The 20,969-nt window shown below is 41.7% G+C and overlaps 1 protein-coding gene across 4 annotated transcripts in view; it reads right to left on the bottom strand.

Annotated features, from left to right (window-relative positions):
* LOC121276896 (atrial natriuretic peptide receptor 1) overlaps window positions 1-20,969 on the bottom strand; it is a 55,869-nt gene that overhangs the window by 16,179 nt on the left and 18,721 nt on the right. For all 4 annotated transcript variants that reach the window (XM_041185512.1, XM_041185514.1, XM_041185516.1 and 1 more), the window contains exons 9-18: window positions 17,001-17,139; window positions 13,961-14,047; window positions 10,946-11,089; window positions 9,585-9,706; window positions 9,054-9,195; window positions 8,292-8,340; window positions 6,380-6,484; window positions 6,160-6,279; window positions 3,982-4,075; window positions 3,066-3,153 (exon numbers count right to left, since the gene is read on the bottom strand). In XM_041185512.1, coding sequence (XP_041041446.1) covers window positions 3,066-3,153; window positions 3,982-4,075; window positions 6,160-6,279; window positions 6,380-6,484; window positions 8,292-8,340; window positions 9,054-9,195; window positions 9,585-9,706; window positions 10,946-11,089; window positions 13,961-14,047; window positions 17,001-17,139 — 1,090 coding nt within the window. The remainder of the gene's footprint in view (window positions 1-3,065; window positions 3,154-3,981; window positions 4,076-6,159; window positions 6,280-6,379; window positions 6,485-8,291; window positions 8,341-9,053; window positions 9,196-9,584; window positions 9,707-10,945; window positions 11,090-13,960; window positions 14,048-17,000; window positions 17,140-20,969) is intronic.

Here is a 20,969-nt window from a genome sequence, read left to right as displayed (position 1 = left end):
ACTTCTGTTTCTATTGAACCGTTTGCAATCTCAGGATGTCTCAGAGTGCTTCGCAGCCAATGAAGGACTATTAGTCGTTGTTGTAGTGTCGTGGAAACATGGCAGCCAACTTTTGCACAGCAAGATTCCAAAAAAAACCAGCAATGTGATAATGACCAGTTAATGTGTTTTTGAGATGCTGGATGAGGGATGGCTAATAATAGAATGGATTTAAATGGGAAAGATTTTTTAATTTAAAGAAAAGTGCCAAAAAAGGGTACATAACCCTCAGCAATTTTCAGTCTTCAAACGATTGTGGTCAACAAATTCACATTGGAGCTGCTGTGCATCTTCTGTGACAGGCAGTACAATAATGGGCATAAACAAATTAAAGATTGGTTGGAAGCTCAAAAATGGAAGATCCAGATTCTATCATATTTTACCAGATGCCATCCACTTTAGATTTTTAGTCTCAGATTCTACATTTAGCTTTCTCTTACTTTACAGAGCTGGGCAGGAATTTTCTAGTCTTCACTCACATGTGTTTCATCACTCTGGTCTTGAAATTAATCGTATATACACCTGTAAACTGTTCTATGCAAAACTGCTTTCTCTGGATATTTTATTCTAGTTCTTCAACCCTCCAAGGACTCTGAGCTCCTCCAATTCTGGTCTCTTGAGACCCTCCACATACCTTCACCCCACTATTGGCAGCCGTGCCTTCAACTGCCTGGGTTCTATGCTCTGGAATTCCCTCCCTAGACCTCTCCAGCTCTCTACACCTCCCGTCTCCTTTAAGACGCTCCTTAAAATCTACCCCTTTCATCAAGCTTTTGGCCGCCTGTCCTAATCCCTCCTTGTGTGGCTCGGTGTTACATTTTTGACTCATCATGCTCCTGTGATGCTCTTTGGGATGTTTTACAATGTTAAAGGCGCTATATAAATGCAAGTTGTTGGTGCTGTGTTAACCTATTTATTTTAAACATAATTAATGACATCGGTTTTAATAGCAGAGAAAGAAATTTTATGCAAATGCATTATTGCATGAACTGCCGTCCTATGATGGAATTGCAAAGTTAGTGTACTTTAGTAGATCATATATACATCACAGATGATCTTGTATCTTGTATCACATGGCAAGCCCACACTTGACACATGGATTAATTGCCAGCTCATACATTAGGACAGACCTTAAGGTGACACTTAGTTATAATTCTTCCAGGAAATGTTTGTAACATTCTTCAAATGAATGAGGTGTTAAACAGTCTGCCATCTCAGTGGGATGTAAAAGATCCCATGGCACTATTCAAAGAAGAGCAGGGGAGCTCTCCCTGGTGTCCTGGCCAATATTTATCCCTAAAGCAATGTCACTAAAACGGGCAATTGAGTCATTATCTCATTGCTGTTTGTGGGAGCTTGCTGAGTGCAAAATGGCTGCTGCATTTCCTGCATTGCAACACTTCATGAAAAAGTACTTTATTGGTGGATTGGCACTTTGGAATGTCCTGAATTTGTGAAAAGAGCTATATAAATGAAAGTTCTTTCTTTCATTTAATTGTTACCAGAATGCATTCTGCATTTTCAAAAAATCATTAATCACTGGATAGGCCAGCATTTATTGCCCATCCCTAATTGCCCTTGAGAAGATGGTGGTGAGCTGCCTTCTTGAACCACAGCGCAAACTTACTTTAATAAGTAAAAGTGCTTCTATTTTAACAGCATTTATTTATAACAAGTGCAGATTTACTTCAGCAAACAGCTGGTCATTTTACATTTGTATGCTGAGTATCGAAGTAAACATGACAAGGTGAGAAACGGTGTGACATATACGTGGAATCAATTTTCTTCTAATCTGCTTTCACGTGTTTTTGAAGTGTCAGATGGCCCACAATTTTGGGCCAAAATACATAAACAATTTGGATTTGGGAATTGGAGGTACCATTTCCAAAATTTGTGGCCGACACCAAATTGGGGGGGTGGGGGCTGGGGGTGTTGTTACTTCAGAGGAGGGCTGCGGCAAAATACAGGAAAGGCATTCATAAAATTGCAGAATGGTCATGTAATGGGCAAATGAGCATGGTTAACAGGCGCAAATCCTTTTTATACTCCACACCACGACAGTGAAGCTTGATTCAATTTGGATCATTTTCTTCGCTCCCAAACACATACTCAAAGATAAAAAAAATCTGGTGAACTGTTTTTCAGTCACAAAGAGGCATAGTCCCTGTTTAATACAACATTGACATTGTCAGGATCATTCGCTTGCTAAGCAGGAAGAGCTGCTGACAGTGGTAGCAAATATAGACATACATCTTAGCTTCCCATCACTCAGGTTGAAGACATAGCTCTGTAATAGCTTGCTGACACTTTGCTATTCAAGACTGCTCAATATAAGCTGGTTCTTTTAATAGAATGCCTCTCACTTTACAATACTCTGGCCTTTATAGCTGGTACAGTATGCAGTCAAAATCCTTGGAGTACAGTTTACAAACTGGGTTGGTCAGGAAGAAATCTACAGGTGTTGCACATTCTAACTATTCCAGCTCACTCCTGGTTGGCCTCCCACATTGGCCTCCCACATTCCCACCCTCTGCAAACTTGAGGTCATTTGAAACCCTGCTGCCCATGTCCTCTATCGCACCAAGTCCTGTTGATCCATCATCCCTGTGCTTGCTGACTTGGTCAAGCAACATCTTGATGTTAAAATTCTCATCCTTGCTCTCCAATCCCTCCGTGGCTTCACCACCCCTCCCAATCTCTGTCATCGCCTCCAGATCTACAGCACATTAAGATATCTGCACTCACCTAATTCTGATCCCTGATTTCCGTTGCTCCACCATTGGCGGCCATGCCTTCAAGCTGCCTGGGCCCTAAGCTCTGGAATTCCCTCCTTAAACCTCTCCACTTCCCTCACTTTCTTCCGTTAAGCTGTTTAAAACCTATTTCTTTGACTAAGCCTTCGGTCATCTTCTCTAATATTGCTTTATTGGGCCTGGTGTCTTTTATAATGCCCCTGTGAAGTGCCTTGGGTCATTTTATTACATTAAAGGCATTTTATAAATAAATATTGCTGTTGCTGTATTTACCTGAAGAATATTGTTGCGCTAGCATAGTTTTGAGCTTGAGTTGTGATTCCCTGCCTTAGGTCATCAGCCACTTGTTTTGGCAACATACCTAAAAGAGGAACAAATACCTTAGACGCATGCAAAACCTAACTGTAAACATAGTGCAACCTGTCAAGCAATATCCCCTTCTCATGTTGTCCTAAAAGGGTCAGTGGATTATTATACATATTGCATAATGTATGGGGGAGGTGGTGGAATAGTGGTATTGTCACTGGACTAGTATTCCAGAGACCCAGGGTAATGCTCTAGGGAGTGGGGTTCAAATCCCACCATAGCTAGATGGTGAAATTTGAATTCAATTTTAAAAAATCTGGATGACCATGAAACCATTGTCAATTGTTGTAAAAACCCACCTAGTTCAGTAATGCCTGTCCTTAGCTGGTCTGGCCTATGTGTGACTCCAGACCCCCAGCAATGTGGTTGACTCTGAACAAGGGCAGTTAGGGATGGGTGATAAATGCTGGTCTAGCCAGTGATGCCGACATCCCATGATGTAATATAAAAAAAAGGCAACATATATGTAGTATATATTTTCACATAAGATGACCGGCACTACACTCCAATCAGTAAGCGTTGATGAAAAATGGCCCATGTTACAAGAAGGCCCATTCTGACCCGTTCTCATTGCTCTGCTGAAAAACACATGATTGCTTTTGCTTATATAGTGGATATATTAATATAGCCTGATACTTGTTAGGCATCCATTTTCTAACACTGCTGATAATAATTTCTAGGCTTGCCTTTAATCAGTTTTATTCAGAACGAAGCATAGCAGGGAAGGCTTTTGTTTTTGAATCCACAATTAATAATCATTGTTCTATTAAACTGCTGGAATGTGAGTGGGTTTTATTGAAGGTGCTGCCATTTTTGGACTCACTGTAAAGCAGACGATCTGTTTTCTGTTTCTCATGAACCAGGTCTTGTGTCCTTTCAGCTACCAGAGTTTCCAGGTGTTTGCTGTATTTCTCCATCTTAACACAGACATAAATAAGTTAAGAGCTAGCCAGTCATGTAACAGAATCAGGATGAGTCCTAACTTCTTTACTTCAGTGCAGTAAGAGATGAATATTTCCAACCTGAACTCTGGGCCAGGTGTGGTGACCTCTATTTAGCCCCAAGCTTGGACCTTGTGTCATATCTTTTTCACATTCTTATGGCAAACCTGCTTGGGCCAATTTCCATCATGCCGTTACCATTTATGTATCTGTGAATGGGGCATTGCCAAGATTAAAACTAGGAACAGAGCCAGCCAATTAATGCCAAAGACCCTGCCCATTTACCAGAACAGGCCCTGCCCACTTACTGGCATTGGCCACATCTAATGCCCACTGGATGATATGCCCACTGACAGCCAAAGGAACTGTCCGTATTCCACGGGAGACTCCACCCATTTACGGCCAGAGGACCTGTCCACTAACTGCCAGAGAATTTGCCCACATTTCACTGGAGACTCCATGATTTACCAGCAGAGGATCCACCACTTACCACAAGGGAATCTGCACATGTTCCTCTAGACGCTCCACCCACTTACCTCCAGAGGACCTGCCTACTTAGCTTTGAAGGCCCCACCCACTTATTAGCTGTGGCCATGCCCACTTACTACAAGAAGGCCTGCCCTCTTACTCCAGAGACCCTACCCACTTATTGCCTGATGACCCATCCACATTGCACACTTTTTTTTTGAATAACTTTTAATTTTGTGAGACACTGCTACAAGAGACAGTTTGGGGTTCCCTCGTGATCCTTCTATCCTTCTGGAAGTCAAATCAACAAAAAACAAGTGATTATTATTTCTCTGGCGAGCACATAAGTTCAGAACATGTGGCTAAGTTGTTGTTTGCAGCTCTTTCATTGGATAAGATCATTCAGTCGCTAGTTAGGAATTTTAATCATTCGATGCATATATTTTCTGATATGCTTTGAAACTGGATGAGGGAGTGTGTCTGTACACACTTACTCAAAGCAAAGCAGTTAATTGGCACACTGAATTGAACAGCATAGATGGAGGCCATTCCGCCCATCGTGCCTGTGTCAGCTTTTTGGAAGAGCTATCCAATTAGTCCCAGTCGCCTGCTCTTTCCCTTAAAAGCCCTGATTTTTTTTTTCCTTTTCAAGTATTTATCCAATTTTGCTTTTCAATTATTACTATTTTTACACTTTTACTATTGAATCTGCTTCCACCACCCTCTCAGCCAGTGAATTGCACATCATGACAACTTTCTGTGTAAAAATATTTCTCCTCATCTTCCCTTTGTCCTGCGATCTTAGATTCCCTGGCTTTGACCGTTCTCCCAGTATATACAGTTTCTCTCTATCTACTCTATCTAAACAATTCCAAATTGTGAACACCTCTACTAAATCCCCTCTTAGCTTTCACTGTTTTAAGGAGAATGCCCTAGATTCTCCAGTCTCTCCACCTGTGCTGCTTAGATGCAGCTCTTGGTCAATTAGTCAAGTTGCAACACAACCTTCTCAGGCCCAGGATTCCAACAGAATCCTTGAAGAATTCTCTTGGGCTCTGCTGTCTGCCTAATGGATTGCATCTGGGTATCTGGGGAAGCATAGTGTCAATCATAAAATGAGAGAACATAAAAATGGGGTCATTCGGCCTAATGCCTCTGTGCTGGTTCTTTGGTAGAAATGCTCTTTCACTTTTTGAGAGCTGTTGAACAAAGTGGTGCAACATTGACATCAACTTAAATCCAATACAGAATTCAGGAGAAACTCCTTTATCCAGAGACTGGTGAGAATATGGAACTCGCTACCAGATGGGAGTGGTATAGATAGATTTAAGGGGAAACTAGATAAGAACATGAGGGAGAGAGGAATAGGAGGATAGGGTGAGGTGAAGAGGGATGGGAGGAAACTCATGTGGAGCAGTTGGGCCAAATGACTTGTTTCTTAGTTGTATATTCTCTATAACTGAAACATAGAATGTGTAACACTTAACTGTGGGTTTTTGCAGAAACCATTAGGGAAGATACTGGCACTTGAACTTACTGTGATTATACAGTTTTAAATAACATATACTTAAATTCCAATTTTTTATCAGTACCAGGGTCATCATCATGTCCACAGGGCTGACTTTATTGGGGTTAATTTTGTGCAGGTATTTCTTTATTTGTTCAAACGTGGGTCGATTGGTTGGATTCTTCACCTGGCATTTCCTTATCAGCTGTGGAGCAGAAGGAGAAATGTGTGAAAGAGGTTGATTTTACTCATAAAGCCGTTTAATAATTCCTCTATTGCTTTTTTGTTTGTGCCAGCTTCCTTACCATGACATATTCAGCGGGGCAAGGACAGGCATTTTCCGATTTTCCACTTATTAATTCAGGTAGAGGTGGGCATTGGCCACATTCAGTAGAATTTCCATCTTCCTTCTGCAGTGCAATGTAAGGATATGTAAGGTTAAAAATTCCCTTGGTCACTGTCATTTTCGACTAAAATACCGAGTCACAATTTTCTCGGTGTCAGACTGGAGCCTTCTCAAACTCCTGTTTCCATGCCAATGCAGACCATTGATACAAAATTCATTTCCCTTCCCTCAAAGCTGCACGAATTTTCCAACTCACTGCCTGAGTCACACGCATCAGGGACTCTGTTAAAACCTTATGGATGCTTTTTGCCGCATCTCAGTGTTTGTGGAGAAAATTACTGCTTTGAAGCTGTGCCTCAGCAAACAAAGTATGGCGATTTGATTTTAAAAAATGACACCTGATGACCCCTAAATAATTAATTACAACAGCGACAAGGAGCGGAAATACCTTGAGGGATTCTCTTGGACACCGACTTCTACCCAATAAAGTGCATCTGGGGTAGAATGGTGTAAATCATAGAATCATTGGATGATGGAACGCAGGAGGAAGCCATTTGACCCATCATGACTGTGCTGACTCTTTGATGGAGCTATCTAATTAGTCCCGCTCAGTCCCCACAGCTCTGCAAATGTTTTCCCTTCAAATATTTACCCAGTTTTGCTCTGAAAATTGCTATTGAATATTACTATTGAATAATGCTATTGAATATTACTATTGATTCGTACTATTAAATATTACAATTGAATATTACCATTGAATAGCGCTACTGAATATTACTATTGAATAGTTTGATTAAATATTATAATTGAATATTACCATTGAATAGTGCTACTGAATATTACTATTAAATAATATGCTTAAATATTACTATTGAAATTTATATTGAATAATACTATTGAATATTACTATTGAATATATTATTGATTATTACTATTGAATATTGCTATTGAATGTTACTATTGAATATTATTTATTAGAACTATTAAATATTACTATTGATTAGTACTATTAAATATTACTATTGAATATTACCATTGAATAGTGCTATGAACATTACTATTGAATATCAGGATTGAATATTACTATTGAACAGTGCTATTGAATATTACTATTGATTAGTACTATTAAATAGTGATATTGAATATTACTAATGAATATTATTATTGATTAGTACTATTGACTATTACTATTGAATATTACTATTGAATAGTGCTATTGAATATTACTATTGAATCTGCATCCACCATCCTTTCTGAATAAATTTGAATAGCTAAAAATAAACTGGCCTAAAAATATTCTGCATGTGATGGGGAAAGGGCAGTCTTTCCTTAATATGATGCTGTTGAAGGGAGAAAAGGACAATAGCCTTGTATTGAGAAATGTACTGGGTGTGGTATTCATACTGCAACAAATAATTGCCATGGGCTACATAAACAAAACAAAAGGGAACCTAGCAACAACTGAAAGTATGGGAAAGACACAACTGTTGTAGGAATATGTGGCCTGATTGGGCTGTTCAGGGATGATGGCAAGAAGCACTTCTTCACACAAAGGGTCATGGAAATCTGGAACACTCTCTCCCAGAAAACTGTTGAGGTCTGGGGGCTAGGGCTGCGATCAATTGAAAATTTCAAAGCTGAAATTGATGGGTTTTATTTTTTAGACAAAGGACTACGGAACCAAGGTGGGTAGATGGAGCTAAGCGACAGATCAGCATGAGCTAATTGAATGGCGGCATAGGCTTGCGGGGCTGAATGGCCTCCTCCTATTCCTATGTTCCTTACAGAAATACAATTATGGAGCAGGTTATCGTAGGGTCTGGATCAAAGGATAGGGCTGGATTCTGCCTCACCTTTTTAAGTAAACTTACCGGCACAAGGTCGCTTCTGGTTGCAATTTCTAGTAGAATGATGCCATAGCTGTAAGAATCACAAAAACTTCCTTTAACAATCTTTTCCACAAGGGATAAATACCAACACAAAATTTCAGTCCTGGACACAAAGCTATAATGATCCCCATTCTACCTGGGTGGCACACATGCATTACTTCAATACATTTATTTAAAATCCTCTTTCTCTTTATACAATTTCCATGTCCAATTCATCTTTCCCAGCTAAGTTGGAGATCAACTTTGTTTTCCCCTAATGGTACTCCTCCAGTACAAGTTGTGCACAGGAGACCAAGCTAGGTTGGGACTTCTGGTGGGACCTGGGAACACCTTGGGCTGGATTTTCATGTTGAGCCATTTGCTGACTTTAGAAACCTGAGCCGAACACCTCTTCCCATATCCACCATATTTTTGTCTCCTGGAGATGTGGGTGGGCAGGATTTGGGCTTTCCAAATCTCAAGGCAATATCAAAGGGGTGCTGAGGGGAGCTGGTTAGAAGACCCAACTCTATACATAGTTTTCACACCCCCTAACCTATCCCCATACCCCTTATATCCCTCATGCTGCTTCCATGCTTCTATACCCCCTCATACTTCCATGACCCCTCATGCCCCCATGCTAGATTGTTGTGCCCAAACCTCTGGAGTGGGATTTGAACCCACAGCTACCTTAGTTGGATGCAAGAGCATCAACCTACTGAGCCTGGTTTAAACAACATCCATTGGATATATTCTCCTAGTTACCTGTACACATCTGTAGTCAGGTTGGGCTCGAAGTTTGGCATCATCTGGGCCTCAGGGGGTAAGTACACTTGAAGTAACCTCTGTCGGTATACTGTAAGGGGTTCTGCAAAGTCCTCCTTCCTGTAAGTTGGCAAGCAGAAATCTGGTGGAAAATACAGGACAGTTTATGAATGCAGGACAGAATTTTAAGGCAATTGAGAAAAGAACCGGGGTGGGGTGGGAGGGTGGGGGGGATAAGGAGAATTTGTTTTAAGCAGTGAGTTGTTGTGATCTGACAAGGTGGTGGAAGCAGGTTCAATAGTAACTTTCAAAAGGGAATTGGATAAATGTTGAAATGGAAACATGTTGCAGATCAATGGGGAAAGAGCAATGGAGAGTGGGACTGATTGGATAGCTCTTTCAAAGAGCCGACAAATATACGATTGGCTGAACGGCCTCCTTCTGTGATGTATGATTCTATGATGAGAGTCTTAGAATATTGTATGGATTCGAAAGCTGGTCCAGCTGACTTTAGATACTGCCATTCCTCACCTGTAAGTTTGCAAACCCAACGGTCATCAATCATTGTATTGGTGGATTTTAAGCTGCCGTGGTAAATTTTATGCTGGTGAAGGTAAGCCATCCCTCTGGCGATATCCGTGGCAAAGGAAAATCTGGGGTGGAACCACACAGAATCAACCAATATTCATCATATAAACCACACAAGACTGAGGTATAACTGTATCATTTAAAATTATGCTAGATCTTCAATATTCAGCTCAAGTCAAAGGGTTATTATCTTCATGACACTATTTTGGCAAACTATTCAAACTACTTTTTGTTTCTTGACAAAATACACAATTTTGGCCCAGATTTTATTGTCAAAATAATGGTGAGGCTAATGGAGCTTTCCATTATTTATGTGAAAATAGTGCAGCCACTTCAGGCATGGGACAGTTAAATGCAGTTAAACACAGAAGTCCAAAGGTTGCAGTCTGAATTGTGACACTCTGCTGCTAGCTTCACAAAACCAAGACGTCGTTGTCTGCCTCACCATTGACATGCAGTGAGTGGTGGGAATTTGCATGGTTTATAAAGTTAAAACCTTGTCTATTTCAGTCTAAGTACTTTTTTAATTACCTGTTTAGAGTTATTTACTTACGAACAACCTCTCTAGCACTGAAAATTTAGCTTTATAAGTGTGGAGGCGCTTTCCTTCAGGAAATTTTAAAAATGTATAATTAAAAATGTAACGATTTTGCTTTTTACATTTCCATTCCATCTCTTTTCTCTAACATAATCCATCTTTCCTTTCTCTCTTTTTATTTCTCTGTACCTGATGACACTGAATTCACCCGCTCCAGTTTATACAGTACTTTCTTCTCAGTCTTTGTATTGTTATTTCTCAATCTTTCAATTGGATCGGATAAGGAGATATCCAATTCCTTGCCCTGTTCGCTCAGGTCCTCGATGCCTGTTTTCCCTTGCTGTGGCATTATCAGCTCACACTTACTCAGAAACATAAGCTTGCAAGGGAGACTAATTGACAGCAAAGACCATTCGATGCCCTGCTACAGCAAATGCTGGATTGAGGATGCGGAGAACATCATTGTTTTGGCTATGCACAATGCTGTTTTAATAAAAGGAAAACACAAGGCTCTTTTCTCTCCACAAACACAGTACAATTATCAAGTCCCTTTTGCAAGAAGGCAGAAATGAACAACCAGAATATTACCCTCTTTGATATCCCTTACACACAGGAATTGAAGTTGTTCTTTTAACCATGGCCCATTTTTGGATGGTTTGTGATATTTTACTCTATTAAAATGCTTGAGAAAGAAAGAGCTTCCATTTGTATGGTGGGTAGGGAGTCTAATTATAAGGTAGTGGAATTCTCCACTCTAAACCCTTACCTGAAACCCCAGTTTAATGGGATGTCTTCATTGAGGAGGACATCATTCAAGCTGCCTTTCGGGCAATACTCTGTTATTATTGCCACATTTGGAACTTCAATACAACCTCCAATAAACTTGCAGAGGTTTGGATGGTCAAGTTCACTGTCAAATCCAAACAGGCACAGATTATAAAGTTAACAGTTTCCTTAAACTCCTGATGAACAGTGAATGTTTGCCTGATAGAGGAAAAAAAGACTTTCATTTCTATAAGCACCTTGCACAGCCTCAGGATGTCCCAAAGTGGATTACAGCCAATAAAGTACTGTTGAAGTGTAGTCGCTGTTGTATGCAGGAAATGCAGCAGCCAATTTGTGTACAGCAAGCTCCCACGAACAAAATTGAGATCATGATCAGGTCAGGTAACATATTAGCCTGGATAGAAGATTGGCTGGCTGGCAGAAAATAGAGAGTATGCATAAATGGGTCTTTGTCTTATTGGCAGGATGTGACTAGTGGGGCCCCACAGGGGTCTCTGAGGCCTCAACGTTTTACAATTTACATCACTGGCGTAGATGAGGGGAGCAAAGGCTTGGTAGCTAAATTTGAAGAGAACATTTTGTGAAGAAGACATAAGGAGTTTGCAGACGGATATAGATAAGTTGATTGAGTGGGCAAAAATCTAGCAGATGGAGTATAATGTGGGAAAATGTGAAGTTGTTCACTTTGGCAGGAAGAATAAAAAAGCAGAGTATTACTTAAACAGAGAACAGCTGCATAATTCTGAGGTGCAGAGGGATCTAGGTGTTCTCGTGCACGAGTCACAAAAATGTTAGTATGCAGGTACAACAAGTAATCAAGAAGGCTAATGGAATGCTATCCTTTATTATTAGAAGAATTGAACAGAAAAGTAAAGATGTTACGCTTCAGTTATTCAGGGCATTGGTGAGACCGTATCTTGGATATTGGTTTTGGTCTCTTTATTTAGGAAGGATGTAAATGTGTTGGAGGCAGTTCAGAGGAGGTTTACTACATTGATACCTGGAATGAGTGGGTTGTCTTATGAGGAAAGTTGGACAGACTGGGCTTGTTTCCACTGGAGTTTTGAAGAGGGAGGGGTGACTTGACTGAAGTATACAAGATCCTGAATGGTCTTGACAAGGTGGATATCGAAAGTATGTTTCTTCTTGTGGGTGAGTCCAGAGCTAGGGGGCACTGTTTTAAAATTACGGGTCATCCTTATAGGACAGAGATCGAGAGAATTTTTTTTCTCTCAGTGGGCTGCGCAATTTTGGAAATCTCTGCCTCAGAAGGTGGTGGCTGAAAGTCACTGAAAATTTTTCAGACAGAGGTAGAAAGATTCTTGCTGGGCAAGGGAATCAAAGGTTATTGGGGGTAGATAGGAATGTAGAACTTAAAACACAAACAGAGCAGCCATGATCTTATTATGGCAGGGCAGGCTCGAGGAGTCGTCTGGCCTACCTCTGCTCCTATTTCGTATGTTGATATGATTGTCAGCCTCAATTGTGTGCTCAAGTCTCTGGAGTGGGACTTGATCCAATTGTGGCCTTTCAACCAAGAATTGAAGTGGCTTAATTGATCAGTAGGGACATGTTAACTCTGGACTTCAGTTGGAAATGAATTCTATCTAGTTCCATTGTTGCCTAATATATTTCCTCATACAAGTGGACCTTCCAGGGCATTAGTTGGAGGATACCCTGTTTATAACGACAGGAACCATCAAACCACATTATGCACATTACGTTATTATGTAAGATAATTATGTGAGGTCAAACCCCTTCTCCCTGCATTTTCTGGGACCCCTCTGTAATATGTCAACCATGGTCTAGAGTGGGTTCAGGGTCACTGTTAGTATTCTAATGAGGTGAAAGGGAAGTTACCCAGTTGCCTGCCTCATTTTGTGATTATTTGGAGTCCCTGGTTCAATGGATCCTGATGAAACACTGTTCAAGATCCTGTCCTCTGAACAGTGTGAAGCAATTATATCCCATTATCAACATCCTGGGAGTTACCATTGACCAGAAATTGAACTGGGCTACACAAATAAATACTGTGGCTACAAGAGCAGGTCAGAGGCTAGGAATCCTGCAGTGAGTAACTCTCTCCCTGACTCCCCAAAGCCTGTCCACCATCTACATGGCACAGGTCATGAGTGTGATGGAATATTTTTCACTTGCCTGGATGAGTGCTGCTCCAACAATACTCAAGAAGCTCAACACCATCCAGGACAAAGCAGATGGCTTGATTGGCACCCCATCCACAACATTCAACCCCTGCACCACCAACGCACAGCGGACGCAATGCGTACCATCTACAAGATGCACTGCAGCAACTCATGAAGGCACCTTCCAAACCTGTGACCTCTACCATCTAGAAGGACAAGGGCAGCAGATACATGGGAACACCACAACCTGGAAGCTCCCCTCTAAGTCACACACCATCCTGACTTGGAAATCTATTGCCATTCCTTCACTGTCACTGGGTCAAAATCCTGGAACTGCCCCCCTAACAGCACTGTGGGCGTATCTATACGACATGGACTGCAGCGGCCCAAGAAGGTAGCTCACCACCACCTTCTCAAGGGCAATTAGGGATAGGCAATAAATGCTGGCCTAGCCAGTGATGTCCACATCCTGTGAAAGTACTAAAAAAACAATGAAATGGACAGGCATGAATTTTTTAAGCTCTTCTCCAGAATGCCTACAGACCTCTGGTGTCTTCTTGCTAATGTCTTGCAGGACATTGGCAGATGTCAAGGTGTGAGGCCTAGCTGGATGTGAGCCTGCACTACCAGTGAGCCTGGGCTCCTCAAAAGACCTTGGGAGAGGAAAGCCGCATGGTTCTTCTTCAGGAACAGGTGCAACAGAGCTGAATGCTGTGGGTTTCTGTGGATCAGGATGAAGCGGATGGTGCAAATGGCCTCCTTTCATGTGTACTTACCAAGGTGACTGGAGCCAAGCCAATCAGAACACCGCATCAGTTAAAAAAAGATACCATTTACAGTTTGTGACTCACCGGATGAATTTCACTTCTTTGCGAATGGCTTTCGAAAGGGCAAAAGTTCTTTTCTTAATTTTCTTAATGGCAACAGTTCGGCCATCACTGCAATGACAAAAAGAGTTAAGAGCAGTGGGTTTCACATTTCATCATTAAGGATTACTGCTAAAAATGATTACAGATCGTCAATTCAACCAGATGGATTCACAGTGAAGCATCTATTTATTACAACCTTGAGATCACAGAATCACACAGTGCAGAAGAGGCCATTTGGCCCATCAAATCTGCACTGACACATGAGAAACACCTGACCTACCTAAATAATCCCATTTACCAGCACTTGGCCCATAAACTTGAATGTTATGACATGCCAAGTGCTCATCCAGGTACTTTTTAAAAGTATGTGAGGCAACCCACCTCCACCACCCTCCCAGGCAGCGCAGTCCAGACCATCATCACCCTCTGGGTAAAAAAGTTTTTCCTCACATCTCCCCTAAACTTCCTGCCCCTCACCTTGAACTTATGCCTCCTTGTGACTGACACTTCAACTAAGGGGAACAGCTGCTCCCTTTCCGCCCTGTCCATGCCCCTCATAATCTTGTACACCTCGTTCAGGTCGCCCCTCAGTTCTGCTCCAACGAAACCAACCCAAGTCTATCCAGCTATTGCTAATTAAAGGACAGAGCTGAAGAAGTGAGGTGTTGGAGTGGGTAGTGGAACAAGTCCCTAGACAAGTGCCGCAATGTGTGCATATGATTTCAGCAGCGGAGCTGTAAACAGGCATTATATAAACGCCTGTTGTTCTGTCTAACCCGTGTTGTACCTCAGTAGCAGCAACATACATTTGTGTGTAAAGCAGAGAATGGAAGGGAAAGAATTAAAGGGAATGTCTGTGATAGGGTGGGAGGCAAGAGAGATTAAATGACAAAAGGGATGATGGTGCAAGGCAAAAGGAGACAGTAGTGGGACAAGTAAAGAAACAAAAGACGGGTCTAGAGGAGGTGTAAATAGCAACAATGGTATCATCATCAACAGCTGCTCTCTGAAAAAATGGAAGCAAAGGTTCTGATCTGAAATTGTTGAGTCCGTAAGGCAGTAACAGTGTCTAATCGAAATCTTATGAGGAAACGTTAGACAGACTGAGCTTGTTTCCACTGGAGTTTAGAAGAGTGAGAGGTGGCTTGATTGAAGTACATTAAACCCTGAATGGCATTGACAAGGTGTACGTGGAAAGGGTGTTTCCTCTTGTGGGTGAGTCCAGAACTAGGCGGCACTGTTTTAAAATTAGGAGTCGCCCTTTTAGGACAAGGATGAAATTTTTTTTCTCTCAGGGGTTATGCGACTTTGGAATTCTCTGCCTCAGAAAGTGGTGGAGGCGGAATCATTGAATATTTTTAAGGCAGAGGTAGATAGATTCTTGTTAATCAAGGGAGCCAAAGGTTATTGGGAGTAGATGGGAACGTGGAATTAGAAACACAAACAGATCAGCCATGATCTTAATGATTGGTGGAGCAGGCTCAAGGGGCCTATTTTGTATGTTCCTATGAAAGGTCAGGTGGTGTTCCTCGAGCTTATGTTGAACTTCACTAAAACAGTGCAGGAGGCCGAAGGCAGAGAGGTCAGAGTGGGAGTGAGGCGGAGAATTAAAATGACAGGCGGCTGGAAGCTCCGAGTCATGCTTGCGGACTGAACGGAGGTGGCCCATAAAGTGGTCACCCAATCTACGTTTGGTCTCCCCAGTGTACAGGAGACCACACTGCCAGCAGGGAACACCATATACTAAACAGAAAGGAGTACATGTAAATCACTGCTTCACTTGGGAGGAGTGTTTTGGACCCGGGAGTGGGGAAACTACATGAAGATGACATCATTGCTGCTGCACACTGAGAATCTCCATTAAATTGCACTCCAATTCACTACACGACGAGAGAGTTAAAGTTCTCACAACAACGATTGCACAATCTCTCTGCAAGGCTACCTTCGAGGTCAGTGGTGAGCAGTCTTGTTTTGCTGCGAACTGCAAAGTTCGGGATAAATATTTGCACTTCTAAAGCACCTTTCATGATCTTAGCACATTCCAAAGTGCCTTACAGCCAATTAAGCATTTTTTCAACTGCAGTCACCATTTTATTTAGCAAACACAGTAGCCAATTTGCACACAGCAAGATCCTACAAGTAGCAATGTGAAAATGAAAAGGTAGTTTTTTTTTGGCTGAGATATAAATTTTGACCATGTCACCGAGAAGAACATCCCTGCCCCACCCTGCTGTTCTTCAAAATAGTAGCCATGGGATCTATTACCTCCACTAGGGAGGGCAGCAGGGACTTTAGTTTTACATCCCACCTGAGAGGTGACATCTCCGTCAGTGCCACAGTGCTAAGATAGGCTTCAACTTCCTGCACATTCATTGCAGGAAGCCAAGAAGCAAAGCAAGTGGTCAGTAAACAATGGGCCAGATTGGAAAACAATGATTTTCATCACTACACAAGAAACAGGAGCAGGAGTAGGCAATTCGGCCCTTCGAGCCCGCTCCGCCATTCATCTGATTGTGGCCCCATTTCCACTTACGTGCCTGCACCCCTGCCCCCCCAAAACCCCCTCCCCCACCCCCATAACCCTCAACCCTCTTTTCAATCAAAAATCAGTCCTCAGCCCTGAACATATTCAATGACCCAGCCTCCACCGATTTCTGTGGAAGGGGGTTCCACAGACTAACGAGCTGAGAGAAGAAATTCCTCTTCACCTCAGTTTTGAAACTGTGCCCCCTAGTCCTAGACTCCCCCCGTGAGGGGAAATATCCTCTCAACACCTACCCTGTCAAGCACCCTCAGAATTTTATATGTTTCGATAAGATCACCTCTAATTCCTTTAAACTCCAATGAGTATAGGACCAACCTGCTCAACCTTTCTTCATGAGACAAATCCCTCATCCTAGGAATCAGCCTAGTGAACCTTCTTTGAACAGCTTCCAATGCAAGTATGTTCCACCCTGAGGAAGGTGACCAAAACTGTGCACAGTACTCTAGGTTTATTAATGGATACATTCACTTCACTTACAATATGCCCGTCTGGGTAAAATGCTGTTTCCTGGATGCATTGAGAGCTCCAGTACAAGAGCTCACTGTGGTCATACAGCTGGCATTGGAATCACTGGCTCCATTTGGAACACTGACCATGCTACCCATCATGGTATGATCTGCAAGAGAGTTCAAAAATATCACATCAAGAAGGCTGGCTTGGATTAGACACAAAGCCTTCAGGTATTCGTCTCACTGTACTGAGCAGAGCAGGATGGAGTGAGCTTCAGGAGCCGAATGGCTTTCTCCTGCTCCTATGTTCCATTGGTTTTGTCAGTTAGCTATATGAAATTGGACAGTGTTTTTTGAAAAGAAAGGTATGAAAGAAAGAAAAAAACAGACTTGCATTTATATAGCACCATTCATAGCTTCAGGGGGTTCTAAAGTGCTTTACAGCCATTCAAATACTTCTTGAAGTTGTAATGTGGGAAATGAGGCAGCCAATTTGTGCAAAGAAAGCTCCCACAAACGACAAAGAAATAAAATTATCACCTGGGGCAACTATTGGCCAGGACATTGGGGATATCTCCCCCCTGCTCTTCAAAATCGTGTCGTTGGATCCTTTACATCCACCTGAGAGGACAGCAGGACTTCAGTTTAAACATCCAATCACATCTGACAGAATTGGAGCATCAACTCAGATCATGTACTCAGGTCTTTGGAATGGGATGTGAACTCACAACCTTCTAGCTCAGGGGCAAGAATGCTACCCACTAAACCATAGCTGACATTAGCACATAGCTTGTCATTGCTAACATATATGTCGCTTGTTGTGGTCCTGTTAAAATTTACAACAACAACCGCTTGCATTTATATAGCATCCTTAACATAGTAAAATGTCCAAAGGCACTTCACTGGAGTGTTATCATTCAAAATCTGACACTGAGCCACATAAGGAGATATTAGGTCAGATGAACAAAAGCTTAATCAAAGAGGTAGATTTTAAGGAGTGTCCTAAAGGAAGAGAGAGAGGTCGCGAGGCAGGGAGGTTTAGGGAGGGAATTCCAGATCTTAGGGCCCAGGCAACTGAAGTCACAGCCAACAATAGTGGGGCAACAGAAATCGGGGATGTGGAGAGGCCAGAATTAGAGGAGTGCAGATATCTCGGAGGGTTGTGGGGCTGGAGGACATTACAGAGATAGGGAGGGGTGAGGCCATGGAGGGATTTGGAAACAAGGATGAGAATTTTAAATTGAAACGTTGCTGGACTGGAAACAAATGTAGATCAGTGAACACAGGATCATGGGTGAAAAGGAATTACTGTGAGTTAAGATATGGGCAGCAGAGCTTTGAGAAAACTCAATTTGACATTTTCTATACTCCAGGAATTAATTTAATCTTTCATGGGACATGGAAGTCACTGGCAAGGCCAGCATTTGTTGCTCATCCCTAATTACTCTTGAAGTGAGTGGCTTCCTAGGCCAGTTCAGAGCACAATTAAGAGTCAACCACATTGCTGTGTACCTGGAGTCACATGTAGGCCAGACCAGGTAAGGACGGCAGATTTCCTTCCCTAAAGGACATTGGTGAACCGGATGGGTTTTTATAATGACAGTTTCATGGTCACCATTAGTGAGGCTAGCTTTCAATTCCAGATTTTATTAATTGAATTTAAACACCACCAGCTGCCATGGTGGGATTTGGACCCATGTCCCTTGAGCATTTGCCTGGGTCTGCTGGATTACTAGTCCAGTGATATTATCATTACGCCACCATTTTCCCTAACTGAATAATCCAGGAAGATACTGAATAGGATGGGTTACAATAGTCATTGAAGGTTTGATCATTATTTTGCCTGTTGCTACATCTTCCAATCATGAAAATAATGTTGTGCAAATAGAACACACAACATACGCTCCTCAGTGTCAACAATACAGTTCTGATGCACTCAGTATTGCTGTCACACGAATGAATATGCTTAGATGTGTGTTAAATGTTACAAGCAACAAACACCAAACATCCTACCAACCCAGGAACCAAGGAGTTAGGATACAGATCAGCTATGATCTCATTGAACAGGCTTGAAGGGCTGAATGTCTTACTCCATTGAATTTTCAAAAATTCACTAGATTCAGGGAAGGTTTCATTGGGTTGGAAAATAGCCAATGTAACTCCTTATTCAAAAAGGGAGGGAGACAGAAAGTAGGACACTATAGTCAGTTAGCTTAATATCTGCCATAGGGAAAATATTAGAAGCCATTATTAAAGACATTATAACAGAACACTTAGATAAATTCAAAGTAATCAGGCAGAGTCAACATGGTTTTGTGAAAGGGAAATCATGTTTAACCAATTTATTGGAGTTCTTTGAAGAAGTAACATTTGCTGTGGATAAAGGGGAACTGGTGGATGTACTGTACTTAGATTTCCAGAAGGTATTTGATAAAGTGCCACATCAAAGGTTATTGCGGAAATAAAAGCTCAAAGTATAGGGGGTAACATATTGGCATGGATTTAAGATTGGCTAGTTAATAGGAAACAGGGAATAAGCATAAATATTTCATTTTCTGATTGGCAAGCCACAGAGATCAGTGCTGGGGCCTCAACTCTTTACAATTTATATAAATGATTTGGATGAAGGGACCAAAGTTTTGGTTGCTAAATTTGCTGATGATACAAATATAGGTAGGAAAGTAAGTTGTGAAGAGGACATAAGGAGGCTACAAAAGGATAGCGATAGGTTAGGTGAGTGGGTAAAGACCTGGCAAATGGAGTATAATGTGGGAAAATGTGAAATTGTTAATTTTAGCAGGAAGAATAAAAAAGAAGCACATTACTTAAATGGTGAGAGATTGCAGAGCTCTGAGATGCAGCGGGATCTGGGTGTCCTGGTGCATGAATCACAAAAGCTTAGTGTGTAGGTACAGCAAGTAATTAGGAAAGCTAATAGAATGTTATTGTTTATTATGAGGGGAATTGAACGCAAGAGTAGGGAGGTTAAACTTAAGTTATACAGCGCATTGGTGAGACCACATCTAGAGTACTGTGTACAGTATTAGTCTCTTTATTGAAGGAAGGATGGAAATGTGTTAGAAGCAGTTCAGAGAAGGTTTAATAGACTAATACCTGGATTGGGCAGGTTGTCTTATGAGGAAAGGTTGAACAGGCTAGGCTTGTTTCCACTGGAATTTAGAAGAGTAAGAAGCGACTTGATTGAAACCTTTAAGATCTTGAGGGGTCTTGACAGGATGGAAGTGGAGAGGATGTTTCCTCTTGTTGAAGAATCTAGGACTAGGGAGTCACAGTTTAAAAATAAGGTGTCACTCGTTTAACACAGAGATGAGGAGAATATTTTTCTCTCAGAGGGTCGTGAGTCTTTGGAACTCTCTTCCTCAAAAGGCGGTGGAAGCAGAGTCTTTGAATATCTTTAAGGAAGAACTAGATAGATTCGTGATAAGCAAGGGGGTGAACAGTTATCGGGGTAGGCAGGAATGTGGAGTTGAGGTTACAATCAGATCTTATTGATCAGTGGAGCAGGCTCGAAGGGCCGAGTGGTCTACTCCTGCTTCTAAGTTGTGCGTATGTATGTACGTACGTCCTATTCCCCAATTCTTGACTCAAGGTGCCTGTTTATTACAGTTTCATAGGTTCATATAATCTGTGCTAAGCAACACACATCGTTTTCCATGTTCTTTCTGTTCCTTGTTCATGAGGAAAAGGCACTGGAGTTTCTGGGCTAGGGGAATAGAGGGAATTGGGAGTTAGAGTATGGGAGCCTTCCTCAAACTCATGGAGGGTTTCATTCTTTGTTTTTAACTCTTCATCTCCTGACTCTTTCATTCACACTATCATGAACAGGCAGATCTACGGCAGAACATTGTACCATCTAAGCTCTGTTACAAAAGCTCAAAATAACTTTCATTTTTGGAATTTTCTTTGAATTAATTTATTATGTTAGGACAACGGAAACTATTGCATTGTGGAACTTGCATGAGAGCCATAACTATCC

This window comes from Carcharodon carcharias, chromosome 4 (assembly GCF_017639515.1).
Source record: "Carcharodon carcharias isolate sCarCar2 chromosome 4, sCarCar2.pri, whole genome shotgun sequence".
Taxonomy (NCBI): domain Eukaryota; kingdom Metazoa; phylum Chordata; class Chondrichthyes; order Lamniformes; family Lamnidae; genus Carcharodon; species Carcharodon carcharias.
This window is presented reverse-complemented; position numbering and strand designations above follow the sequence as displayed.